At 46.2% G+C, this 24,247-nt stretch overlaps 1 protein-coding gene across 4 annotated transcripts in view; it reads left to right on the top strand.

Moving 5' to 3' along the window:
* Positions 1 to 291: 291 nt before the first annotated feature.
* The window catches only part of RAB28 (RAB28, member RAS oncogene family), a 216,558-nt gene continuing 192,602 nt past the window's right edge, over positions 292 to 24,247 (top strand). For 3 of the 4 annotated variants that reach the window (XR_011030528.1, XM_068277535.1, XM_068277525.1), the window contains exon 1: positions 295 to 622. Coding sequence is in view for 2 of the 4 variants with exons in the window: in XM_068277535.1 (XP_068133636.1) it covers positions 548 to 622 (75 nt within the window). In the remaining 2 variants the exon portion in view is untranslated. Of the gene's footprint in view, positions 623 to 24,247 lie in introns of all 4 variants that reach the window. The other variant, XR_011030525.1, reaches the window with a different exon arrangement.

The following is a 24,247-nucleotide window of genomic DNA, read 5'->3' as shown; positions in this document are numbered from 1 at the left end:
ATGTATGACCACCTTAACCAATTTTCTTTCCAACCAAAGTGAAAATCCAGTTAGCTGAGTTTGTCACCATCTATCTATCTATCTATCTATCTATCTATCTATCTATCTATCTATCTATCTATCTATCTATCTATCTATCTATCTATCTATCTCACAGCCACTGCCTTTTACAAGAGAATTCTCGTCTAAAGTGGCGCCGGGGATACTTCTTTTGCTCTGTTGGGAGAGTCTATCTTCCAGTAAGTACAGAATCTTGCAGCAGATTTGCTCGCATAACAAAGGGATGGCAACACGCCTGTGTGCGGAGCGTTCAATATTCGGGAACACACCCCTATGCCTCTGTGCACCCGTCTATGCTGCTGGTAGCTCTGGCAGGCTTTAGTGTGCGGCGCCCCCCTCCCTGGAGCAGTGGTAGCTTCCGACACACACTAGTGACAGGCTGGGAAACATGGCGTCTGGTTGCTTAGCACTGCTCCTGTAAATCCGGTGTCATCATAATCCCAGAGCCGAGGGCAGCCTGTGTGTCTCCTGAGCGCTCCAGGCCGACATGTCTGACTCTGAGGAGGAGAGCCAGGACCGCCAGCTGAAGATTGTCATCCTGGGAGATGGAGCCTGCGGGAAGGTCAGTGCAGTGACTGCTGCTGGGAGTCTATTGCCTGCCTAGCCTGGCCAGTGCTCCCCATTATACCAGGATCAGCTCATACCTGCCTGCCCCAGTGCCCTCCCCCCCCCCCCCCCTTATACCCAGAGTCAGGGAGCTACCTGCCTGCCCCAGTGCCCCCCATTATACCAGGAGCAGCTCATACCTGCCTGCCCCAGTGCCCTCCCCCCTTATACCCAGAGTCAGGGAGCTACCTGCCTGCCCCAGTGCCCTCCCCCCTTATACCCAGAGCCAGGGAGCTACCTGCCAGCCCCAGTGCCCCCCATTATACCAGGAGCAGCTCATACCTGCCTGTCCCAGTGCCTCCCCCCCCCCTTTATACCCAGAGCCAGGGAGCTACCTGCCAGCCCCAGTGCCCCCCCATTATACCAGGAGCAGCTCATACCTGCCTGTCCCAGTGCCCCCCCCCCCTTATACCCAGAGCCAGGGAGCTACCTGCCAGCCCCAGTGCCCCCCATTATACCAGGAGCAGCTCATACCTGCCTGTCCCAGTGCCCCCCCCCCCCTTATACCCAGAGCCAGGGAGCTACCTGCCAGCCCCAGTGCCCCCCATTATACCAGGAGCAGCTCATACCTGCCTGTCCCAGTGCCCCCCCCCCTTATACCCAGAGCCAGGGAGCTACCTGCCTGCCCCAGTGCCCTCCATTATACCTAGAGCCAGGGAGCTACCTGTCTGCCCCAGTGCCCTCCATTATACCTAGAGCCAGGGAGCTACCTGCCTGCCCCAGTGCCCTCCATTATACCCAGAGAACTTCATACCTGCCTGCCATGCCCCCCCCCCTTAGACCCAGAGCAACTCATACATACCAGCCCCAGTGCCCACCATTATACCAGGAACATCTCATTCCTGGCTGCCCCAGTGCCCCCCCCCCCCCTTATACCCAGAGCCAGGGAGCTACCTGCCTGCCCCAGTGCCTTACATTACACCAGGAGCAGCTCATACCTGCCTGGCCCAGTGCCCTCCATTATACCAGGAGCAGCTGATACCTGCCTGTCTCAGTGCCCTCCATTATACCAGGAGCAGCTCATACCTGCCTGTCCCAGTGCCCTCCATTATACCAGGAGCAGTTCATACCTGCCTGTCCCAGTGCCCTCCATTATACCAGGAGCAGCTCATACCTGCCTGCCACAGTGCCCTCCATTATACCAGGAGCAGTTCATACCTGCCTGTCCCAGTGCCCTCCATTATACCAGGAGCAGCTCATACCTGCCTGTCCCAGTGCCCTCCATTATACCAGGAGCAGTTCATACCTGCCTGTCCCAGTGCCCTCCATTATACCAGGAGCAGCTGATACCTGCCTGTCCCAGTGCCCTCCATTTTACCAGGAGCAGTTCATACCTGCCTGTCCCAGTGCCCTCCATTTTACCAGGAGCAGTTCATACCTGCCTGTCCCAGTGCCCTCCATTATACCAGGAGCAGCTCATACCTGCCTATCCCAGTGCACTCCATTATACCAGGAGCAGCTCATACCTGCCTGCCACAGTGCCCTCCATTATACCAGGAGCAGTTCATACCTGCCTGTCCCAGTGCCCTCCATTATACCAGGAGCAGCTCATACCTGCCTGTCCCAGTGCCCTCCATTATACCAGGAGCAGTTCATACCTGCCTGTCCCAGTGCCCTCCATTATACCAGGAGCAGCTCATACCTGCCTGTCCCAGTGCCCTCCATTATACCAGGAGCAGCTCATACCTGCCTGCCACAGTGCCCTCCATTATACCAGGAGCAGCTCATACCTGCCTGTCCCAGTGCCCTCCATTACACCAGGAGCAGCTCATACCTGCCTGCCACAGTGCCCTCCATTATACCCAGAGCCAGGGAACTAGCTGCCTGCCCCAGTGCCCTCCATTATACCCAGAGAACTTCATACCTGCCTGCTTCAGTGCCCCCCCCCCCCTTATACCCTGAGGCAGGGAGTTACCTGCCTGCCCCAGTGCCCACCATTATACCTAGAGCCAGGGGAGCTAGCTGCCTGCCCCAGAGCCCTCCATTATACCCAGAGCAGCTCATACCTGCCTGCCCCAGTGTCCCCTGTTTATACCCAGAGCTAGGGAGCTAGCTGCCTGCCCAGTGCCCCCCATTATACCCAGAGAGCTACCTGTCTGCCCCAGTACCCTCTATTATAGCCAGAGCAAAGGAGCTACCCTGCCCTAATGCCCTCCATTATACCCAGAGCCAGGGGAGCTGCCTGTGCCAGTGCCCTCCACTATACCCAGATCCAGGGGAGCTGCCTGCCAGCCCCAATGCCCTCCATTATACCCAGAGCAGTACCTGCCTGCCCCAGTGCCCCCCATTATAGCCAGAGGAGCTAGCTGCTCCAGTGCTTTCCATTATGCCCAGAGCCTGGGGAGCTACCTGCCTGCCCGGTGCCCTCCATTATACCCAGTGCCAGGGGCGCTAGCTGCCTTCCTCAGTGCCCCATTATACCCAGAGCCAGAGAGCTACCTGCCTACCCCAGTGCCCTCCATTATGCCCAGAGCCTGGGGAGCTACCTGCCTGCCCGGTGCCCTCCATTATACCCAGTGCCAGGGGCGCTAGCTGCCTTCCTCCGTGCCCCATTATACCCAGAGCCAGGGCGCTACCTGCCTGCCCAGTGCCCTCCATTATACCCAGAGCAGTACCTGCCTGCCCCAGTGCCCCCCATTATAGCCAGAGGAGCTAGCTGCCGGCTCCATTGCTTTCCATTATGCCCAGAGCCTGGGGAGCTACCTGCCTGCACCAATGCCCTCCATTATACCCAGAGCCTAGGGAGCTGATACCTGCCTGCCCCAGTGCTCTCCATTATAGCCAGAACCAGGGGAGCTAGCTGCCTAGCTTTGCTCTCTGCCCTCCATTATACCCAGAGCCAGGGAGCTACCTGCCAACTCAGTGCTTTACATTATACCCAGAGCACTACCTGTCTGCCCCAGTGCCCTGCATTATACCCAGAGCACTACCTGTCTGCCCCAGTGCCCTCCCATTATACCCAGAGCACTACCTGCCTGCCCCAGTGCCCTCCACTATACCCAGAGCACTACCTGCCTGCCCCAGTGCCCTCCACTATACCCAGAGCACTACCTGCCTGCCCCAGTGCCCTGCATTATACCCAGAGCACTACCTGCCTGCCCCAGTGCCCTCCATTATACCCAGAGCACTACCTGCCTGCCCCAGTGCCCTCCACTATACCCAGAGCACTACCTGCCTGCCCCAGTGCCCTCCACTATACCCAGAGCACTACCTGCCTGCCCCAGTGCCCTGCATTATACCTAGAGCACTACATGTCTGCCCCAGTGCCCTCCATTATACCCAGAGCACTACCTGCCTGCCCCAGTGCCCTGCATTATACCCAGAGCACTACCTGCCTGCCCCAGTGCCCTGCATTATACCCAGAGCACTACCTGCCTGCCCCAGTGCCCTCCATTATACCCAGAGCACTACCTGCCTGCCCCAGTGCCCTCCACTATACCCAGAGCACTACCTGCCTGCCCCAGTGCCCTCCATTATACCCAGAGCACTACCTGCCTGCCCCAGTGCCCTCCCATTATACCCAGAGCACTACCTGCCTGCCCCAGTGCCCTCCATTATACCCAGAGCACTACCTGCCTGCCCCAGTGCCCTCCACTATACCCAGAGCACTACCTGCCTGCCCCAGTGCCCTCCACTATACCCAGAGCACTACCTGCCTGCCCCAGTGCCCTCCATTATACCCAGAGCACTACCTCCCTGCCCCAGTGCCCTCCACTATATCCAGAGCACTACCTGCCTGCCCCAGTGCCCTGCATTATACCCAGAGCACTACCTGCCTGCCCCAGTGCCCTCCATTATACCCAGAGCACTACCTGCCTGCCCCAGTGCCCTCCACTATACCCAGAGCACTACCTGCCTGCCCCAGTGCCCTGCATTATACCCAGAGCACTACCTGCCTGCCCCAGTGCCCTCCACTATACCCAGAGCACTACCTGCCTGCCCCAGTGCCCTGCATTATACCCAGAGCGCTACCTGCCTGCCCCAGTGCCCTCCATTATACCCAGAGCACTACCTGCCTGCCCCAGTGCCTGCCATTATTATAAAACACTTTTATGTAGTAAATGGCTTCTAAGAACAGGAAAGAGATAAAAAAAAAAATAGTTCATACATTTTAGCCCTGGCATACTTCAATTAATGTGTCATTGAGAAAAGATCATGAAACAGTAGTAAAGGCTTAAAAAGTTGATTTAAATATAAAATAAAACTGTGGGATAACTTTTAAAAGTGTTTTTAGAAGGAAGAGGACAGATACAATTGTTTATCTCAGTTTTTTTTTTTCTGCCTCGGATGTCCTTTGACAAAGTTGTGAATATGTTTATGTACACTTAACGAGTATGTGTGCATATAGAACACACACACACCGGCGTAACAATAGGGGATGCGACCCCTTCCCCCGCGGGGACTTTTGGAGGGCAAGAGGGGTCGCAACAATGCCCTTTTACCGTTCTTGCGTGTCGCACACTATGCGCGCTGCCAAAAATGCGCATTGCAGCGCACAGTATCTGAATGTGCCCTTATATTGTAGTATGTCATTTAGACTTTCACATGTTGCATTTCTTCCTTTGCATTTTGAGGCATTGTTTATTAATATTTTATGGGCAGCACTTTCTCTACATGAGAATAATCAAACCGGCAGTGAGATTGAATGACAATTAGTGTCTGTTGACAGACCGCATTGCTCACTATCTCAGTACAGTGCGTTACCAGAGAGACATGGGAACATTCTGTAGAAGCAACCTCTGCAAAAAATGAATAAGTTTAGATAAATTCTCACTTCTGAAGAAAGAAGTGTATGGATTACAGAATGCTCGGTCTACAGTGATTATAATAGGGGAAGTATAGTTTTGATATGATATATCAGCATGGTGGTGTAGTGGATAGCACTTGCGCTGGGTCCCTGGTAGTGGATAAGCTTGTGAGCTCTTCTGAAGGACAGTTAGTGACAAGACTACATACTCTGTACAGCGCCATGGAAGATGTCAGCGCTATATAAATACAAAATAATAATATACAGGGAGTGCAGAATTATTAGGCAAGTTGTATTTTTGAGGAATAATTTTATTATTGAACAACAACCATGTTCTCAATGAACCCCAAAAACTCATTAATATCAAAGCTGAATATTTTTGAAAGTAGTTTTTAGTTTTTTAGTTTTAGCTATTTTAGGGGGATATCTGTGTGTGCAGGTGACTATTACTGTGCATAATTATTAGGCAACTTAACAAAAAACAAATATATACCCATTTCAATTATTTATTTTTACCAGTGAAACCAATATAACATCTCAACATTCACAAATATACATTTCTGACATTCAAAAACAAATCAGTGACCAATATAGCCACCTTTCTTTGCAAGGACATTTAAAAGCCTGCCATCCATGGATTCTATCAGTGTTTTGATCTGTTCACCATCAACATTGCGTGCAGCAGCAACCACAGCCTCCCAGACACTGTTCAGAGAGGTGTACTGTTTTCCCTCCTTGTAAATCTCACATTTTTGATGGACCACAGGTTCTCAATGGGGTTCAGATCAGGTGATCAAGGAGGCCATGTCATTAGTTTTTCTTCTTTTATACCCTTTCTTGCCAGCCACGCTGTGGAGTACTTGGACGCGTGTGAAGCATTGTCCTGCATGAAAATCATGTTTTTCTTGAAGGATGCAGACTTCTTCCTGTACCACTGCTTGAAGAAGATGTCTTCCAGAAACTGGCAGTAGGACTGGGAGTTGAGCTTAACTCCATCCTCAACCCGAAAAGGCCCCACAAGCTCATCTTTGATGATACCAGCCCAAAACAGTACTCCACCTCCACCTTGCTGGCGTCTGAGTCGGACTGGAGCTCTCTGCCCTTTACCAATCCAGCCACAGGCCCATCCATCTGGCCCATCAAGACTCACTCTCATTTCATCAGTCCATAAAACCTTAGAAAAATCAGTCTTGAGATATTTCTTGGCCCAGTCTTGACGTTTCAGCTTGTGTGTCTTGTTCAGTGGTGGTCGTCTTTCAGCCTTTCTTACCTTGGCCATGTCTCTGAGTATTGCACACCTTGTGCTTTTGGGCACTTCAGTGATGTTGCAGCTCTGAAATATGGCCAAACTGGTGGCAAGTGGCATCTTGGCAGCTGCACGCTTGACTTTTCTCAGTTCATGGGCAGTTATTTTGCGCCTTGGTTTTTCCACACGCTTCTTGCGACCCTGTTGACTATTTTGAATGAAACGCTTGATTGTTCGATGATCACGCTTCAGAAGCTTTGCAATTTTAAGAGTGCTGCATCCCTCTGCAAGATATCTCACTATTTTTGACTTTTCTGAGCCTGTCAAGTCCTTCTCTTGACCCATTTTGCCAAAGGAAAGGAAGTTGCCTAATTATGCACACCTGATATAGGGTGTTGATGTCATTAGACCACATCCCTTCTTATTACAGAGATGCACATCACCTAATATGCTTAATTGGTAATAGGCTTTCGAGCCTATACAGCTTGGAGTAAGACAACATGCATAAAGAGGATGATGTGGTCAAAATACTCATTTGCCCAATAATTCTGCACTTCCTGTATACTCACCAGGTTTAGTTGTAAATATGGGGTTTTGGTGAATATTGTTGTACAAACTACATGCTGGGGCAATAACATTGACAATGACAGGCCGGGATGGCTGACAGGGTAGAGTGTCAGCTTCCTGGCCAGGAACTTTTTTGTTTCCAAAAGCAGATGCCATCTTAATATAGCTTTAACCACTTCACCACTGAGGGGTTTTACCCCCTGAGCACCAGAGCAATTTTCACCTTTCAGCGCTCCTTCCATTCATTCGACTATAACTTTATTATTACTTATCGCAATGAAATGAACTATATCTTGTTTTTTTCGCCACCAATTAGGCTTTCTTTAGGTGGGACATTATACCAAGAATTATTTTTTTCTAAATGTGTTTTAATGGGAAAATAGGAAAAATGTGGGGAAAAAAATAATTATTTTTCAGTTTTCGGCCATTATAGTTTTTAAATAATGCATGCTACTGTAATTAAAACCCATGAAACGTATTTGCCCTTTTGTCCCGGTTATAAAACCATTTAAATTATGTTCCTATCACAATGTTTGGCGCCAATATTTTATTTGGAAATAAAGGTGCATTTTTTTCAGTTTTGCGTCCATCCCTAATTACAAGCCCATAGTTTATAAAGTAACAGTGTTATACCCTCTTGACATAAATATTTAAAAAGTTCAGTCCCTAAGGTAACTATTTATGTATTTTTTTTAATTGTAAATTTTTTAATTTTTTTTTTAATTACAAAAAAAAAAAAAAAATGGTGAGTGTGGGAGGTAATGAGTTAATTTTATGTGTAAAAGTCATTTATTTGTATGTGAAAAATGTGTAGGGTGTAGTTTACTATTTGGCCACAAGATGGCCACAGTAACTTTTTGTTTTAATGCGACCTCCAAGCTTCCTTTCGGAAGCTTGGAGGAAGAATAAGGAGGCTGGACACGTGAGTTTTTTCTCACAATGATCGCGCTGCCCATAGGAGAGCAGCTGATCATTGCGGGGCTTAGATCAACGAACGGGAATGGATTTTCCCGTTCATTGATCTCTGGGCGAGCGGGGCGGCGGCGGTTTTACTAGCGGCGGGCGGCGTGTTTACGAGCGGGAGCGCGGGCAGCGTCGGGAACGCGGAAAGTACGTGTTTCTCCGTCCCTGGTTTTTAAAGGATGGAAAAAGGGGCGGAGAAATACGTACGCGCGGGGGTAAAGTGGTTAAAATTCCTACGCTTTGGCAGTAATTAATTGCCTTTTATGTTACATACTTTCACTCAACAAGATTGTTCTATGCACATTAGAGGAGTCTGTGGATCCGGAGGATTTTTGTACCGACTCCACAGCCCTGTTCCCAAATTCAATGTTGTCCCCTTTGCTGAACTAGCAGAATATACTTATGATGGATGTGCTTAGTTTTTGGCTATTGCAATACAAATATTCATACAATACAAATACTTGTGTCAGTTCCTCCGTATTATCCATTGACCAATTTGGCAGAGTCCTGTTAAAAATCTGTTTTTTCCCCTTGCCAGATCAAAACATAATTGGAAAGTGAAAAGTCTTGGCTATCTTGAGCGCCAAGTCCCAAGTCAGTGGATGCGTGGTTCTTGAATTAGGGGTGTTGAAGGAGGGGTCCCCTGTCTTTGTTAGTCGAGATTAGTAGCACTTTGAGCTTCTCCCATACCCCTTTTGTACCTTATCTGTTGGCCTTATGTCCCCCTGGCTGCCCCCTTCTTGGCCCGCAGTGTAGCGTTAAATACTCCACAGGGGCTTGTCCTTGTAGCCACAGCAGGTATTCCAGGCATAGTATGTCTGCAGAGAACCTGAGACTGGCATCTAAGTGCAGAAGACACCCTTCCATCATACAGACTTTGAAATTGGTGTGGATAAAAGCCAAGGCTCTCAGCTCTGCAACAAGTATTTTAATCTTGCCAGGGAAGTAAACCAATTTTTAACAGGAGGATGCCAACATTGGTTGACAGGATAATACTTAAAGGGAGTCTGCAGTGATTTTAAAAAACAAAAACAAAAAAACAGATACTCCACTAAGGAGAGGAAAGGCTCTGGGTGAAATAGAGCCTTCCCGTTCCTCCCCTGGTCCCTTTGTTCCTGCTCTGACTCCCCCTTTAGTAGTCTCTGACCAAAGGGTCGTAGATTGCTCTCTTTGCCGCTGCCCGAGGCTCCAGAAGTTTTTGGGAGCCCGAGTGCTCAGGAATATTGCCTGCTCCATACTGCACATGTGCGAGTGCGCGAGAATGCGTGCTCACTCATGTATGGAGACCAGAGTACTTCCATAGCCTCCCAAGAAGGCCCAAAAGCTTTTTCGACATTTTAAGATCAAATGCTGGAAAGGTGAACCTGGCAGTAGAACGAGGGTACGCAAAGAGGACAGAGAAGGGTTTAGGGGATCCAGAGGGGATCCCCTGAGGGGTGCTTACATCGGGAGGGGGAAACCTCTGGATTCTAAAGAGGCTTCCCCTGTCCTCCTCAGCAGAGAGGATCTAGCACTGGCTCCCCCCGAAAATCTCCTTGTCAGAGTGCGCAAGCGGCTCTCCACTTGGGCTCCGGTAGAAATAGCCGTGCCTGATTGGGTCCTCTGTATTATGCAGGTGCGTGTGAACAGGAGCCCCTGATGTCGCTTAAAAAGAAACGTAGAGAAAAGGGGAAAAAAATAAATTGATGCATTGCAAAAATAAAGTGATACTTGCCATGTCATTTGTTCATGTTGATTGATCCACAATGAGCCTGCAAGTCATCTTATTTACTACTGGTAGACTAGAAAGAACTAGACAGAACCAACATTATTTATAACCACACCCACTAACATTACGATAGGCTAAAAGGTTGTGTTTTTTTTTCTTCTTTTTTTATAGATATACATATGCACAGAGGGAGATATTGATGGCTTGGCAGTTGGAAACTACCATGTCCTGACGTCACACTACGGGAGGGGTTTCACCACAATGTCCTGATGTCACACTGTGGAGGGGTTTCACCACAATATCAGCCATACAGACCCCCCCTCCCCTCGAATGAATTATGTCAGAAACGGTAAAAATTTCTTGTGGCAAAGGGGATATTTGCTTCTGAGGATGAAGGTCAATCCTTGGTTACAGTTCCTTTCAAAGAATCCAGCATGGTGAACCTTTGGCGGCGTCTGCTGCCTGAATATGGTTTTCCAACTCCTTCTGCACTCCAGAAGGTGCCTTGTTGTGTACCACACGTTGTCCCATACTGGGCAACAGTATTCGTATGTGTGTTTGAGGCTTTAGAGAGAAACTCCGACCAAGAATTGAACTTTTTCCCAATCAGTAGCTGATACCCCCTTTTACATGAGAAATCTATTCCTTTTCACAAACAGGGAGTGCTGTATGACTGATATTGTGGTGAAACCCCTCCCACAAGAAGCTCTGAGGACCCTGGTACTCCTGGCAGTTTCCTGTCTGTTAACCTTGTTGCATTGTGGGAAATGGCTGTTTACAGCTGTTTCCAACTTCCAAAAAAGCATGCAGCAGTTACATCACCTGCCAACAGTAAAAAATGTCACCATGTGATAAATGTCAGAATGTAAATCAGGGATTTAAAAGATTTTACATTAGGCAAACACGGACTAAATCATTTATACATAATTATTGTAAAAAGGAAGGAATTTTTTTTTTTTTTTTAATTACCGGTACATTATTTTCACTGGAGTTCTTTTTTTAATGAACCTGCAACGGACACAATCATGAACTATTGTTTGGGGTAACAACTGTAATGTTTGTACGTAGCTTAGAAATGCTTGTCTCTATCAACATCTCTACTAGATTTTCCAGTAAGCGGGTATCTATGTGTTTTACCTCATTCTAAGAGCACATAGCTCTTTGTATATGTTTTTGGACTGCTGAACAGCTTTCAACTTTAACATAACACTAGAAATGGCAAGGCCAGAAAAAGTTATTAAAAGCCATCATTTGGTGCAAAATAATCTTTTGAAGTTTTATAAAGGCTATTTCTATACCCCACCCCCCTCCCATTATGAAGCCTGCCAAATTCTTAAAGAAGATTATCATGGAAAAATACTTAATTGTCATCAGCTCTTATATGAGGTCACCAGATCTGAGAAAAAGCTGCTATGTTCTCAATGGAAAATGTACTTTTTTTTTTTGCTGGGTGTAAAATCAAAAATTCACAGCCAAGTGTTTTCAGTTTCTTTACTATACCCAGAAATTCTGCCATGTTTATGTTGGGTTTATTTCTTACAAAGTTCACAGCAATATAGTTCGCTATTGGCTTCCGAAAAAGTACATCCTGTATACTAACTGAAGGTTGTAAGTTTTCACGGGAGGTGTAGGTGGTGAGCATACTGCTACTTCCATGCTTAGAGAACCTAAGACAAAGGGGGTAAAAAAATTGATACTTCCCTGGGACTTTCTCCAGCCGCATGATCACCATTGTTTCCCCCTGCTCAAAGTCATCCTGGATGGCTGTGCTCACCTGCTATCAGCCCCGGTAATCCTTGTCCAGTTGCGCCAGTCGGGCTCTTCTGCACAGGTGCGTCCCTGCTGTGCGCGCTGTTGAGCTTTCTACGCCTGCACAGATAGTATGGCACAGGAGGCTCCTGACCACGCATGTGCGCTAGAGCCAAACTGATGTGACTGAGAGAGGATTGCTGATGGCAGGCGAATAAAGCCACCCGGGAGGGAATGCTGTGAAAACAGGCAGCGGGCACCACTATAGACTTTAATAGGACTTACGACTATAGCTGCGTTCAGTTAGTAATTTTGGGCGCCCTCAGAAGACGGAGCACAAATTACTTTAAACATACTGTAATTCGGCCGCCAGCAATAGTTGGAAGCCGAATTGCGTATTTTTTTTCCCCACTATACACGGCGTCCTGGAGGAGGAATAGTAATTGACACTGCCGGGACTTGAGGAGCAGGGTGAGCTGTTTCTCGGCTTTTCTTGGAGAATCGGGGAGGGGGTTAGCTTGGGGGGGGGTTCCTGGTAATATATAAAACCAATGTTAAAAAAAAATAACACAAATCTCAGACATCCACCATATCATTTCTGTACCCTCCTCTAAGCAATGAATATCTCTACCAAGCCCTCATTTTCCCCTCAGCCCATGGTAAACTCAAGCTTGCATGGTAACATGGGAGGCTGATGTGGGAAAACTGCCCACTGATGATTGGAATGAGATTTTGAAAAAGTTCACCAAAATATCACCTCCATAAGCCAGACCGCTTATTGTACCCATATGTACCTCACAGGGCATACATGACCCCAGTACACAAAATTGCATAATTTTAAGCCCGAGGCTCTACCTATTTGGCCCATATGTGTTATCGCAACCGCCACCTTTTTTACATTTGATGTGCACTTGCTCAAATATCAATGTGTTTTGGGTAACAGGTGGTGAAGTTTATGAACGACCATATGGCCTGGTGGTGTGTGATCCTACATTATTTCCTGATACTTTGGGGTTGATTCATCAAAGTGCGCTAATATTACTGGGCATACACGGTACGCAGTAATATTCCTGTAGCGTAAACGTGATATGCTTGTAGTATGATCGCTGTACTTCACTAGCGCAGCCGCTACCACAATAACACCAATTACTGTGTGGTAGTTACCCACGTACGCTATGGGAATATTGCCATGCTCTGTAATATTACCATGCACTGTGTATGTGCATTAACCTTCTTAGCGGTATGGACGAGCTCAGCTCCTCCATAACCGCTCAGGCCCTGGTCTGCCGATTTTTTTTTTTTTTTTTTTTTTTTTTTTTTTTTTTTTTTTTTTTTTCCCCCACGCATCTAGCACTTTGCTAGCTGCGTGTTGGGGACGATCACCGCCGATGCGCCGCTACACGCTGCGTAACAGGCCCCCCCAAGACCCCGTGTGCAGCCTGACCAATCAGCGCTGAGGGGTGAATCGGGACTCCCTGTGATGTCATGACGTCATTCCGTTCATCGCCATGGCGACGGGGGAAACCCTAAAGGAAATCCCGTTCAGAACTAGGCTAGCTACATGATTTAAAATAAAAATAAAAGAAAAATACTGCTGCGCAGCCACCCTGGCGATCTTAATAGAACACCAGGGTGGTTAATATTAGCGCACTTTGATGAATCAACCCCTTTTCTGGTAAATATGCTGAGCTCCTGATGCTTGAAGTATTACATAATGCTTGCAACTTGTTAGCCAAATACTGGATCCCAGCTATGGTTCCCACATCTAGCGACTGGATTAGAGCAGTTTACCTAGTCAGGAGGATCCTGTGCCTAGGTTCACAGTGGCCAGTTGCATAACTCGCGCATTATAATGACCATGAACTGCAATGGAGACTGGACTTTAATGCAAAGCCTACATGCAGCGAGATAGAGTAATGTGATCCGTTACTGTGAACAGGCCCATAGAACTGTATGGGCAGTGAGTTAACCTGCAGAATTATTCTGCAATGCAACTGACCACTGTGAACAGGGCCTGTAGCTTTTTAGGGCATTCCCTGTCAACCCAAGTAAGCGATTGATTGACAGGTTCAGAAAGTAGAAAGATTTCAATGCAATATATTTATATGGAACCAGAAGCCAGCCCATTTAAAAAATGCCTATATGTAAAGAGCAATTACTAAGGGGAGGGGGGCACGAAGCACCCTAATTATCGTATTTATTGGCCACGAGGACCAGTACAAAATATTCCTTGGATCCAGTCCGAGACTCTCTTGGTAAAACTCTATAGTATACAGACACTTCCATACCTAAATTCTTCACATGTTAAATTACAAAATAAAACATCATTCTAGTAGACTCACTTCAGATGTGGCATAAGTACTACCCAAAGTTCCAATTGAGGTAGGCACTTGCCCCACAGCTTCCTTTTTTATAGGGCATCCAGAATTTCCCTCCGCGTTCCTGGATAGTTTTAGCTTCCGCTGGTGGGAATCCAACTCCCTGACTCTCTCAAATATTTTTTGGCTAGGAGACAGATTTTTGGCCTTCATTTTTATAAGGTTTAACAAACTGATCCCATTTACTGAACACTTTAGATGCTGCTGAATAAGGCATTTGATTTAGTAAGTCAAACTATCTCTCTACTCTATACTTTTCTCTCATAATGGATACAATGGTGGAAGGTAAAACAAAGATTATGCTGGATTGGGAATTTGAATTGAATATAGAGGTAGAACTTACTCGGTGGTATAAGGTCTCCACTAATATGTAAGCAGCTAAAACTGCAGCAAGGGGTTGGTATAGGACATTGGCCTCAATTCACTAAGATCATGCTGGAGATAATAAGGCAAGAGAAAACTTACCTTCACAGAGTGAGAGAGTTATCTTATCTCTTCATTCCTTAAGTTACCTCCTCTGTAGTTAAGTTACCTCCTCTGTAGTTAAGTTACCTCCTCTGTAGTTAAGTTACCTCCTCTGTAGTTAAGTTACCTCCTCTGTAGTTAAGTTACCTCCTCTGTAGTTAAGTTACCTCCTCTGTAGTTAAGTTACCTCCTCTGTAGTTAAGTTACCTCCTCTGTAGTTAAGTTACCTCCTCTGTAGTTAAGTTACCTCCTCTGTAGTTAAGTTACCTCCTCTGTAGTTAAGTTACCTCCTCTGTAGTTAAGTTACCTCCTCTGTAGTTAAGTTACCTCCTCTGTAGTTAAGTTACCTCCTCTGTAGTTAAGTTACCTCCTCTGTAGTTAAGTTACCTCCTCTGTAGTTAAGTTACCTCCTCTGTAGTTAAGTTACCTCCTCTGTAGTTAAGTTACCTCCTCTGTAGTTAAGTTACCTCCTCTGTAGTTAAGTTACCTCCTCTGTAGTTAAGTTACCTCCTCTGTAGTTAAGTTACCTCCTCTGTAGTTAAGTTACCTCCTCTGTAGTTAAGTTACCTCCTCTGTAGTTAAGTTACCTCCTCTGTAGTTATTTTCACACGCAGTTAATTAACAGCCTGTCTTTAACTCTGGAGTTATTTTAAGGATTGAAGAGTTAATTTAAAGACAGAGTTAACTTTAGGTTTGCCTGAGGTAAAATGTTTCCTGAGTACTACATGCCTTATCACCATGGTGATAACTACAGAAACGTTATTAAAGACAGGAGAGAAGCTTAGTGAATTGAGGCCAATAATAATAATAATAATAATAATAATAATAATAATGTTTCTAGAGTTATCACCATGGTGATAAGGCATGTAGTATTCAGAAAACATTTTACCTCAGGCAAACCTAAAGTTCACTCTTCTGTCTTTAAGTTAACTCTCCAATCCTTAAAATAACTCCAGAGTTAAAGACAGGCTGTTAATTAACTGCGTGTGAAAATAACTACAGAGGAGGTAAGTTTACCACTTAAGGACCAAGGCATTTTACAGTGATCGGTGCTGCGTGGGCTCTCTAGCCCGCAGCACCGATCGGGTATGAGGCAGGGCGATCAGACTCCCCACCCCCCCCCCCCCCCCGCCCCCCCCTTTTTTCCCCACTAGGGGGATGTCCTGCTGGGGGGGGGCCTGATCGCCGCCGGCAATTACAGATTTACGGGGGGGGGGCTCCTCAAAGCCCCCCTCCGCAGCGGTTTCCGCCCTCTCCGCAGTTCCCTCCCTCTTACCCATAGCTGCGCAGAACGGACATCCATCCTGCTCCTCAGAGACCGGGGATCGCCGATCTCCGTCACGGCGCTGCTGCGCAGCAGCGACGTATGATGTAAACAGCGGGGATTTCTTCCCCGCGTGTTTACGCGTGCGAACCGTGATCGGCGGCTCGCACACTCTTCACGGAGACACCCTCCGTGAACTGGCTTGGAAAGGCCGCTCATACGAGCGGTCGTTTCCATGCTATACCACTAACGACCTGCCGACGCCTATCGGCGTTAGGTGGTCGTTAAGGAATGAAGAGATAAGATAACTCTCTCACTGTGTGGAGGTAATTTTTTTTTTTTTTTTTTTTTTTTTTTTTTTCTCTTGCTTTATTATTTCCAGCATGATCTTAGTGAATTGAGGCCAATGTCCGATTACACAAAATATTTCTTTGTTTTAGGGGCTGCCAAGCTGAAGGAACCACGGTACATATTTTCTGAATGTCTGATAGCGATGTAATTTGGTCTTAGAGGGGAACTTCAGCCTAAACAAACATACTGCCATTAAGTTACATTAGTTAATTTAAAATAGATAGGTAATATAATCTATTACCCACCCTGTTTTAAAAGAACGGGCAAATGTTTGGGATTGCATGGGGGCAACCATCTTTTTGGTTGAAAGGAGGTGACATGGAGCATGAGAGACAGTTCCAACTGTCCTGTGTTCTGATCACACTCTCCCAGCTGCTCACACTAGGCTTCAAATCTCAAATTCAAAATTAAAAAAAATATATATATTTGCACCAAAACAGCAGAAGAACCGGAGAAATCCCATAATGCTTTGCACAGCATCAAGGAAAAAATGTCCGTGCAGATTTCTTTGATGGGGCGGAGCTTAACTTCTATGCAACTAAAATTGAGGCTTGGGTAAGAAAAACAAAGTTCTTATACTGTGAAACTGGTAAAGGGACACTTAAACCAGGAATAAAAAATTAGGGTTACTTTCCTGTGGCTTCTAGCGCCCCCCCCCCCCCCTCCTCTCTCTAGCCAACCTGTGCCCTCGCAGTCACTCACGGAGCCTCCGATTTTGTTTTTGCTGGCAGGCCCGACAACACATTTTTAATCGCGTTCCCGTCCACAATGGCTTCCTACATCAGTGCAGGACGCTATTGAGGATGGGAACATGAAGGATACTTGTGGCCAGGCCTGCACAGGCGCAGAAAGCCCGACGACTTCCTGTCAGCGAAAATTAAACTAGCTGGCGGTGGGGGACAGGTGGATGTGTGAGGGCACGGAATGGCTGCGGGGGGCCTGGTAGAAGCCCCAGGAAAGTAAAACTGATTTATTTATTCCTGGCTTGTGCCCCTTTTAAACACCAGCCCCTTTCAGTGCTGCTTTGTAGATTTTTAGTCTGGAGGTTCACTTTAACTTAAAACTCATATGGCACAACTCTGTTCAAAACAGGTCTCAATATTCGCAGTATTGGTCCTGTTATTGACACCAAACCTTACCACACCTAAAGATTGGAGAAGGGTTTGTGTTGGTTTGCTCAACCCTTTGGGTGATTGCTCTAAGTTTGAAGTCGCCAGGGCTAAGATATCAGCTGGTGCTTAACAGGGTGGACAGTGGTGTTTTATTTGAGTGTATTTGCCATACCATGAACAATATTATGAAGAAATATCACTTAAAGGGAACCTAAACTGAGAGGGATGTGGATGTTTCCTTTTAACCAATACCAGTTGTCTGGCAGTCCAGCTGATCTCTGTGGTTGCAGTAGTGTGCGTTTCACAGACCTGAAACAAGCATCCAGCTAATCCAGTCTGACTTCAGTCAGAGCACCTGATCTGCATGCTTGTTCAGGGGCTGTGGCTGAAAGTGTTAGAGACAGGATCAGCAGGAGAACCAGGCAACTGGTATTATTTTAAAAAGAAAAATCCATATCCTTCTCAGTTTAGGTTCCCTTTAAACTGGGATCAGCGGACTTGATACCATCTATTGTTGCCTACTTACAGTATGAGCAACAGCCGCATATGTATGTGCCTCATTTCTCTCTACTATAAGTATCTTTTAGCCTCTGGTAATGGCTATGTACTAACCTGTCTCCTATTAATCTGGCCTTTCTAAATATTTATTTCGGAGCCTGTGATATGAATGGGCGGATATCAGCAGATGCCAATGTTTGGACAAATTGGAATGAAGTTCCATTTGTTTTTATTTTTCTTTTTTTTAACTGTGCAATAAATCTCACTTCATCCTCACCTGATAATGCCAATCTACCCCCATAGTTTCTCCCCCTTGGTTGGTTTAATTTAATTTTTGGGATATGAGAAGTAAGGGCTGGTGCACACCAAAACCCGCTAGCAGATCCGCAAAAGGCTAGCAGATTTTTAAACGCTTTTTTTTATTTTTATGAGGCGTTTTGCTAGCGTTTTGCGGATTGCTGCTGCGGTTTTCAGTATAGTAGATTTCATATATTGTTTACAGTAAAGCTGTTACTGAACAGCTTCTGTAACAAAAACGCCTGCAAAACCGCTCTGAAGTGCCGTTTTTCAGAGCGGTTTGCGTTTTTCCTATACTTAACATTGAGGCAGAAACGCATCCGAAATCCAAAAAATGCCTCACCCAGGCATTTTTCGTTTCTGCAAAACGCCTGCCGCTCTGGTGTGCACCACCCCATTGAGATACATTGACCAAGCAGATCCGCAGCCGCAAGCGGATCTGAAAACGCCCAAAAAGCCGCTCGGTGTGCACCAGCCCTAAATCCCTGTTTGTCTCTTTTGTAAGCTCCCTTCTTTCTTTTTTTTGCGCTGTAACCACGTTCCCAGAGTCTTATATATAATTCCTTTGCTTTTCTCTAATTCCTCATCACTCGTACATATCTATTTTAATCTTAACCACTTTTTTTTTTCCATTTTTTCTTTTTAATCAGCCCTCCCTCCCCCGCCAGCCAATCCTAGTAATCAGCTCACATAGGCATTAGCCTATGAGATCCGATCGCTCTCTGAGCCTCTCCAGGGGACAGCTGATTGACACTGCTGTCCCCAGTACAGCGCTGCCATTGATCGCAGCGCTGTACAATGTTAATAGACGGCGGATTCGCTGTCTAACAGTTTCCTAGCGGCAATCACCGCTGGTAGACTGATGACAGAGCGGAGCTCTGTCATTCAAGCGAAGATGCGCGCGCGATCTCCTGCAAAACCCGCCCCAGGACTTGACGCCGTTAGGCAGTCCTGGGGCTGCCACCCTCCTGACGCCAATCAGCGTTAGACGGGAGGAAGTTAAATATTGTCCCACATGTATATTTATCTTAATGAACTCAGGGTGAGAACTATTTGAACGGAATAAAGTATTACAGGCCGTTTCTTTACGGTAGAGAGTAGTTTGTATTGTCTCATCCTTCCATTTTGAAATTCGTAAATCCAGGAAGGTGATCTTGGTCAGAGTATCTAAAAGTAGAATAGAGGTTAACATTTGAGTTCAAAACTTTTTTTTTTTTTTTTTTACCTTCTTTAAATTGGATTCACTTCCTGTCCAAATTTTTAGGATGTCATCTATATAGTGATGCCACGTGAGAGTGTGCAACATCCACTCCTGCATGACCTCATTAGAGCGGGGCTTCCCAACTCTGTCCTCAAGTACCACCAGAGCAGGGACTATTGCTATTAGACTAAGAGGGCCACAGGGCCCACAACCTCCCCAACACCTTAGTATCTAGTTATCTGCCTTGCAGTCACTGCTATGTATTCCCTTTTCTTATTTCTTTCTGCTTCATACACAATTAGGAATGACAGCTGAATGAATTGTGCGCCCCTCCTACACTGCGCCCTGAGGCTGGAGCCTCTCCAGCCTATGCCTCGGCCCGGCCCTGAGTACCTCTGACAGTTTTTTGCAGAAAACCACAGAAAAACCACACAAACATTCACAGGTGGGGGTAATTAGTGTCTCAGCAGAGCTGATTATCTACCCATATGGATTTCCTCAAAACATGCACTGTTAGGCCTGGTGCACACCAGAGGAGTTTTTCTGAGCGTTTTGAGTTTTTAAATCTGCTGCTAATGTTATCCTATGTGTCTGTGCACACTGGAGCAATGAGGTTTTGTAAAAAACCCCATAGCATTACATTGGGAAGAGCTTTTGAAACCTCTAAAAGCTGTGCACCAAGCCACAAGCTTTGTTCACATCTGCATTTGTGCACGATTTTTTTTCAGTGCCTCCTGGTGCAAGTCAGGAAGTGAACGCTTTGACCCGGAAAAGAATAAATACAATGTATTTATTCTTAAAATCGTAAATGCAATCGCCGCACAAAGCGGTTTTGTGAGCGTTTAGCGCTCTTCCTATACCTTCCATTAGACCAAAATCACCCTAAAGCGGGGCGCAAAGCGGACAAAATGCACTGATATGAACCTTCTCATAGAGATTTATTGCAATTTTGAAAAACGCCTGCACTTGAAAGGCCGAAAACGCCCTGAATGGGAACAAGCCCTTAAAGAGAATCTGTATTGTTAAAATCGCACAAAAGTAAACATACCAGTGCGTTAGGGGACATCTCCTATTACCCTCTGTCACAATTTCGCCGCTCCCCGCCGCAATAAAAGTGGTTAAAAACTGTTTTAAAAAGTGTGTTTATAAACAAACAAAATAGCCACCAAAACAGGAAGTAGGTTGATGTACAGTATGTCCACACATAGAAAATACATTCATACACAAGCAGGCTGTATACACCCTTCCTTTTGAATCTCAAGAGATCATTTGTGTGTTTCTTTCCCCCTGCATCTCTCATGCACTGAAGTTTCAGGCTGCTCTTTTCTTCCTGCAAACAGCTATGCACTTGTCTGTAACTCCTCAGTATGTGACAGCCCAGCCAGCTCAGAGGACGATTTATCCAGCTTGTAAAAGATAAGAGAGAAGAGAGAAGCTGCCCTAATCTAAATAATACACAGGCAGTGTGCATAGAGGGGCCTGGAAGGGGGAGTTCATAGCAGAACCACAACACTGAAGAACTTGGCAGCCTTCCAGACACAGGCCGACAAGTCTAAGGGCTGGAACCCACAAGAGCGTTTTTTTGAGCATTTTGGCAGCGCTGCGATACGCTAGCGTTTTGCCAAAACGCTCAGCTGATGTTAATGGATGGGGCAACTTCCACAGGAGCGTTTGCGTTTCCCAGAAACGCAAACGCAGGACATGCAGCATTTTGGGAGCGTTAGCGCTTCAATGTAAAGTATTGAAACGCTAGCAGAAACGCTCAGCAAAACTTAAACTGAGCGGTTTTGCTAGCGTTTTGCGGTTCAGCACACTGTAACAAAATTAAAAATAATTCACAGGACCAATCAGGATAAAAACGCAAAACGCTACACAACCGCTGAGCAAAAAAATACAATGTTGCAAAACGCGACCGCAAACGCGCATGAATCCGCTTGCAAACCGCTCAGACAAAACTCTAGCGGTAGCGTTTTGCGTTTGCTGTTTTCAGTGGGTTCCAGGCCTAAGGGCTGGAACCCACAGGAGTGCTTTTGGCAGCACTGCGATACGCTAGCAGTTTGCCAAAATGCTGGGCTAATGTTAATGGATGGGGCAACTTCCACAGGAGCGTTTGCGTTTCTCAGAAACGCAAACGCAGGACCTGCAGCATTTTGGGAGCGTTAGCGCTTCAATGTAAAGTATTGAACCGCTAGCGGAAACGCTCAGCAAAACCTAAACTGAGCGGTTTTGCTAGCGTTTTGCGGTTCAGCACACTGTAACAAAATGAAAAATAATTCACAGGACCAATCAGGATAAAAACGCAAAACGCTAGGCACCCGCTGGGGAAAAAAATACAATGTTGCAAAACACGACCAAAAACGCGCATGAATCCGCTTGCAAACCGCTCAGACAAAACGCTAGCGGTTGCGTTTTTGCGTTTGCGGTTTTCAGTGGGTTCCAGGCCTGACAGGGGAAAGATACATTGATTTATTACAGAGATGGTGTTAGTAGAACGTGCTGCAGTAAGCCATAACAGATTAGAATAGCTTTTGGAACTTGTAGGATGATAAAAAAACAGGATGCAATTTTTGTTACGGAGTCTCTTTAAGGTGGCCACACAAGATACAATAAAATGATCCGATTTTTACGGTAATTCGATAAACTATCAGATCTCCCGAAAAAATCAAAAGCGTTTTTTTTTTTTTTTTCCCCCGTCCGATTGGATTTCCCATTTTCTTTGATTTTAATCGATCTGGAATGCCAGATATTTTTCTTCAATCTTTGTATTGATTGTATGGTGTGTGTTGGATTGTCAGGTTATTAATTAACACAACGTAGCAATTTTGTCAGTTTCCAATCATTTTTATCATAATTGGGGGAAAATTGAACATACGTGTGTGGTACATTGGTCATATTTTTGAAATGTTACAATCGGTCAGAAAAATTGATTGCAATTCTTAAATTGAACAGATATTTAAAAAATTGTATGGTGTGTGGCTACTTTCACACCAAGACGTTGCGTTTTAGGGGACGTTATGGTCGCATAACGTGCCCCTAACGCAACGCCTGGTGCTCTTGGATGTGGACGTCAGAGTGAGCTGCGTTGTGCAGTTCACTCTGGCGTCCGTGATGCCGCGATGCGTACTCTTGGTCCCGCCAACCAATCACCGCACAGAACGGCGCACCAGGAAGTAAACACTGCACTTCACACCGTGCAGTGAATATTAATTAGCCATGTGCCTGGCCGAGGAGGAGGAGGGAAGACCTCCTCCTCCAACACTACTGAGCATGTGCGCACAGTCTAACACGGCTTAGACTGTGCGCTTTAGAGCATAACGCACAGCCTGCAGCACTTTCCTAGAACGTGCAGCGTTACAATGTAACGCAACGTGGGCACTGTGAACAGCCCATTGATTAATCATTGCTGTGCGGTGGGCTGCGTTACAGGCTGCACTAACGTGCACCTGTAACCTCTTACTGTGAAAGCAGCCTAAAGGCCCTTTTTTCACTAGCGGCATTTGCGATGCTGAATCGCAAAATCACAAACCGCTAGCTATTTATTTATTTTTTTTTATCGATACGGTTTGCACATTAACAAGGGAATCGCGGTAGGCAATTTCCACTACCGCAATTAGTTTTTTTGTCAAACGCGATCGCGCCACGGAGCGATCTTTGCCGCGATTTTGCTATGCAGTACAGTGCATAGCAAAATCGTGAACGCAATCGCCGGAGGTTTCCTGCACTTTTGCGATTCAGCAATCGCTAGCGTTCACTCTAGTGGAAAAGGCCCTTAGGCCTGGTGCACACCAAAAACCGCTAGCAGATCCGCAAAATGCTAGCAGATTTTGAAACGCTTTTTCTTTTTTCTGTAGCGTTTCAGCTAGCGTTTTGCGGTTTTGTGTAGCGGTTTTGGTGTAGTAGATTTTATGTATTGTTACAGTAAAGCTGTTACTGAACAGCTACTGTAACAAAAAACGCCTGGCAAACCGCTCTGAAGTGCCGTTTTTCAGAGCGGTTTGCGTTTTTCCTATACTTAACATTGAGGCAGAAACGCATCCGCAATCCAAAATCTGCAGCAGCCCGAGAGTATGCGTTTCTGCAAAACGCCTCCCGCTCTGGTGTGCACCAGCCCATTGAAATACATTACCCTAGCGGATCCGCACCCGCAAGCGGATCGCAAACCGCAGCAGAACCGCTCCGGTGTGCACTAGGCCTTAGTGTTGAGGTCAGGATTGGGAAGCCCTGCTTTAGAGAACAAGAAATGATGAGCCCAGTTCAGTCACCGCTTTTGATATGTTACAAAGTTACTCAGTTATTTGTGTTGAGAAAATACATATGTCCATCTAGTTTAACCAGCAAATACAACACTAGCCTGCACCCTTACATAGCCATCACCATCCAGAGGCAGGTGAAAATCCCTTACAAACCTTATGTTTTAAGAAAGGAAACCTTCATTTGATCTTCTAAATCAGCAATTATTTTTACAAAACCTTTTATGCACAACAGTGTTGTAATACGAGGTAAATTCACATGATGCTCACAGTTTGGCTAAAAATGACCAACAAAGTATAATGTGTTAAAATATATATCTAGAAAACGAATTAGCTGAAGTGTCCGGATTTGGGCAACGCGTGCAGAAGGCAGACATGCACGACATCAGACAGTGCATAGACTGCACTGTCTGATGCGCACACTGCGTGCGGTCCGGGAACACATGCTGCACGCATTTTTTAACAAAGCGCATTGCTAACCCATTCATTTCAGTGAATGGGATCAGCTACACAACGCATAGAAACGCGGATGGCGTCCGTTCATACGTGTTGCATTCCGAACGCACGGCCATCCGCGTTTCATGTGAACGTGGCCTAAGGGAAATTTATAGCAGCTTTATAAATGGGCAGGGATGCGCAACTGAGACGTACGTCTCGTGGAAAAGCCAAAGTATTGATTTCCGCTTTTATAAATCGAGCCACATGTACAGCTCGAGGATATCCATCCAGTTGTAAAACATTGGCCATAAAATCACAACTTGGTCACGCTCTGTTTGTTAATGAAG

The sequence above is a fragment of the Hyperolius riggenbachi genome, chromosome 1 (genome assembly GCF_040937935.1).
Source record: "Hyperolius riggenbachi isolate aHypRig1 chromosome 1, aHypRig1.pri, whole genome shotgun sequence".
Taxonomy (NCBI): Eukaryota; Metazoa; Chordata; class Amphibia; order Anura; family Hyperoliidae; genus Hyperolius; species Hyperolius riggenbachi.
The sequence above is the reverse complement of the archived record's forward strand: the minus strand, read 5'-3'. Positions and strand labels throughout refer to the sequence as shown.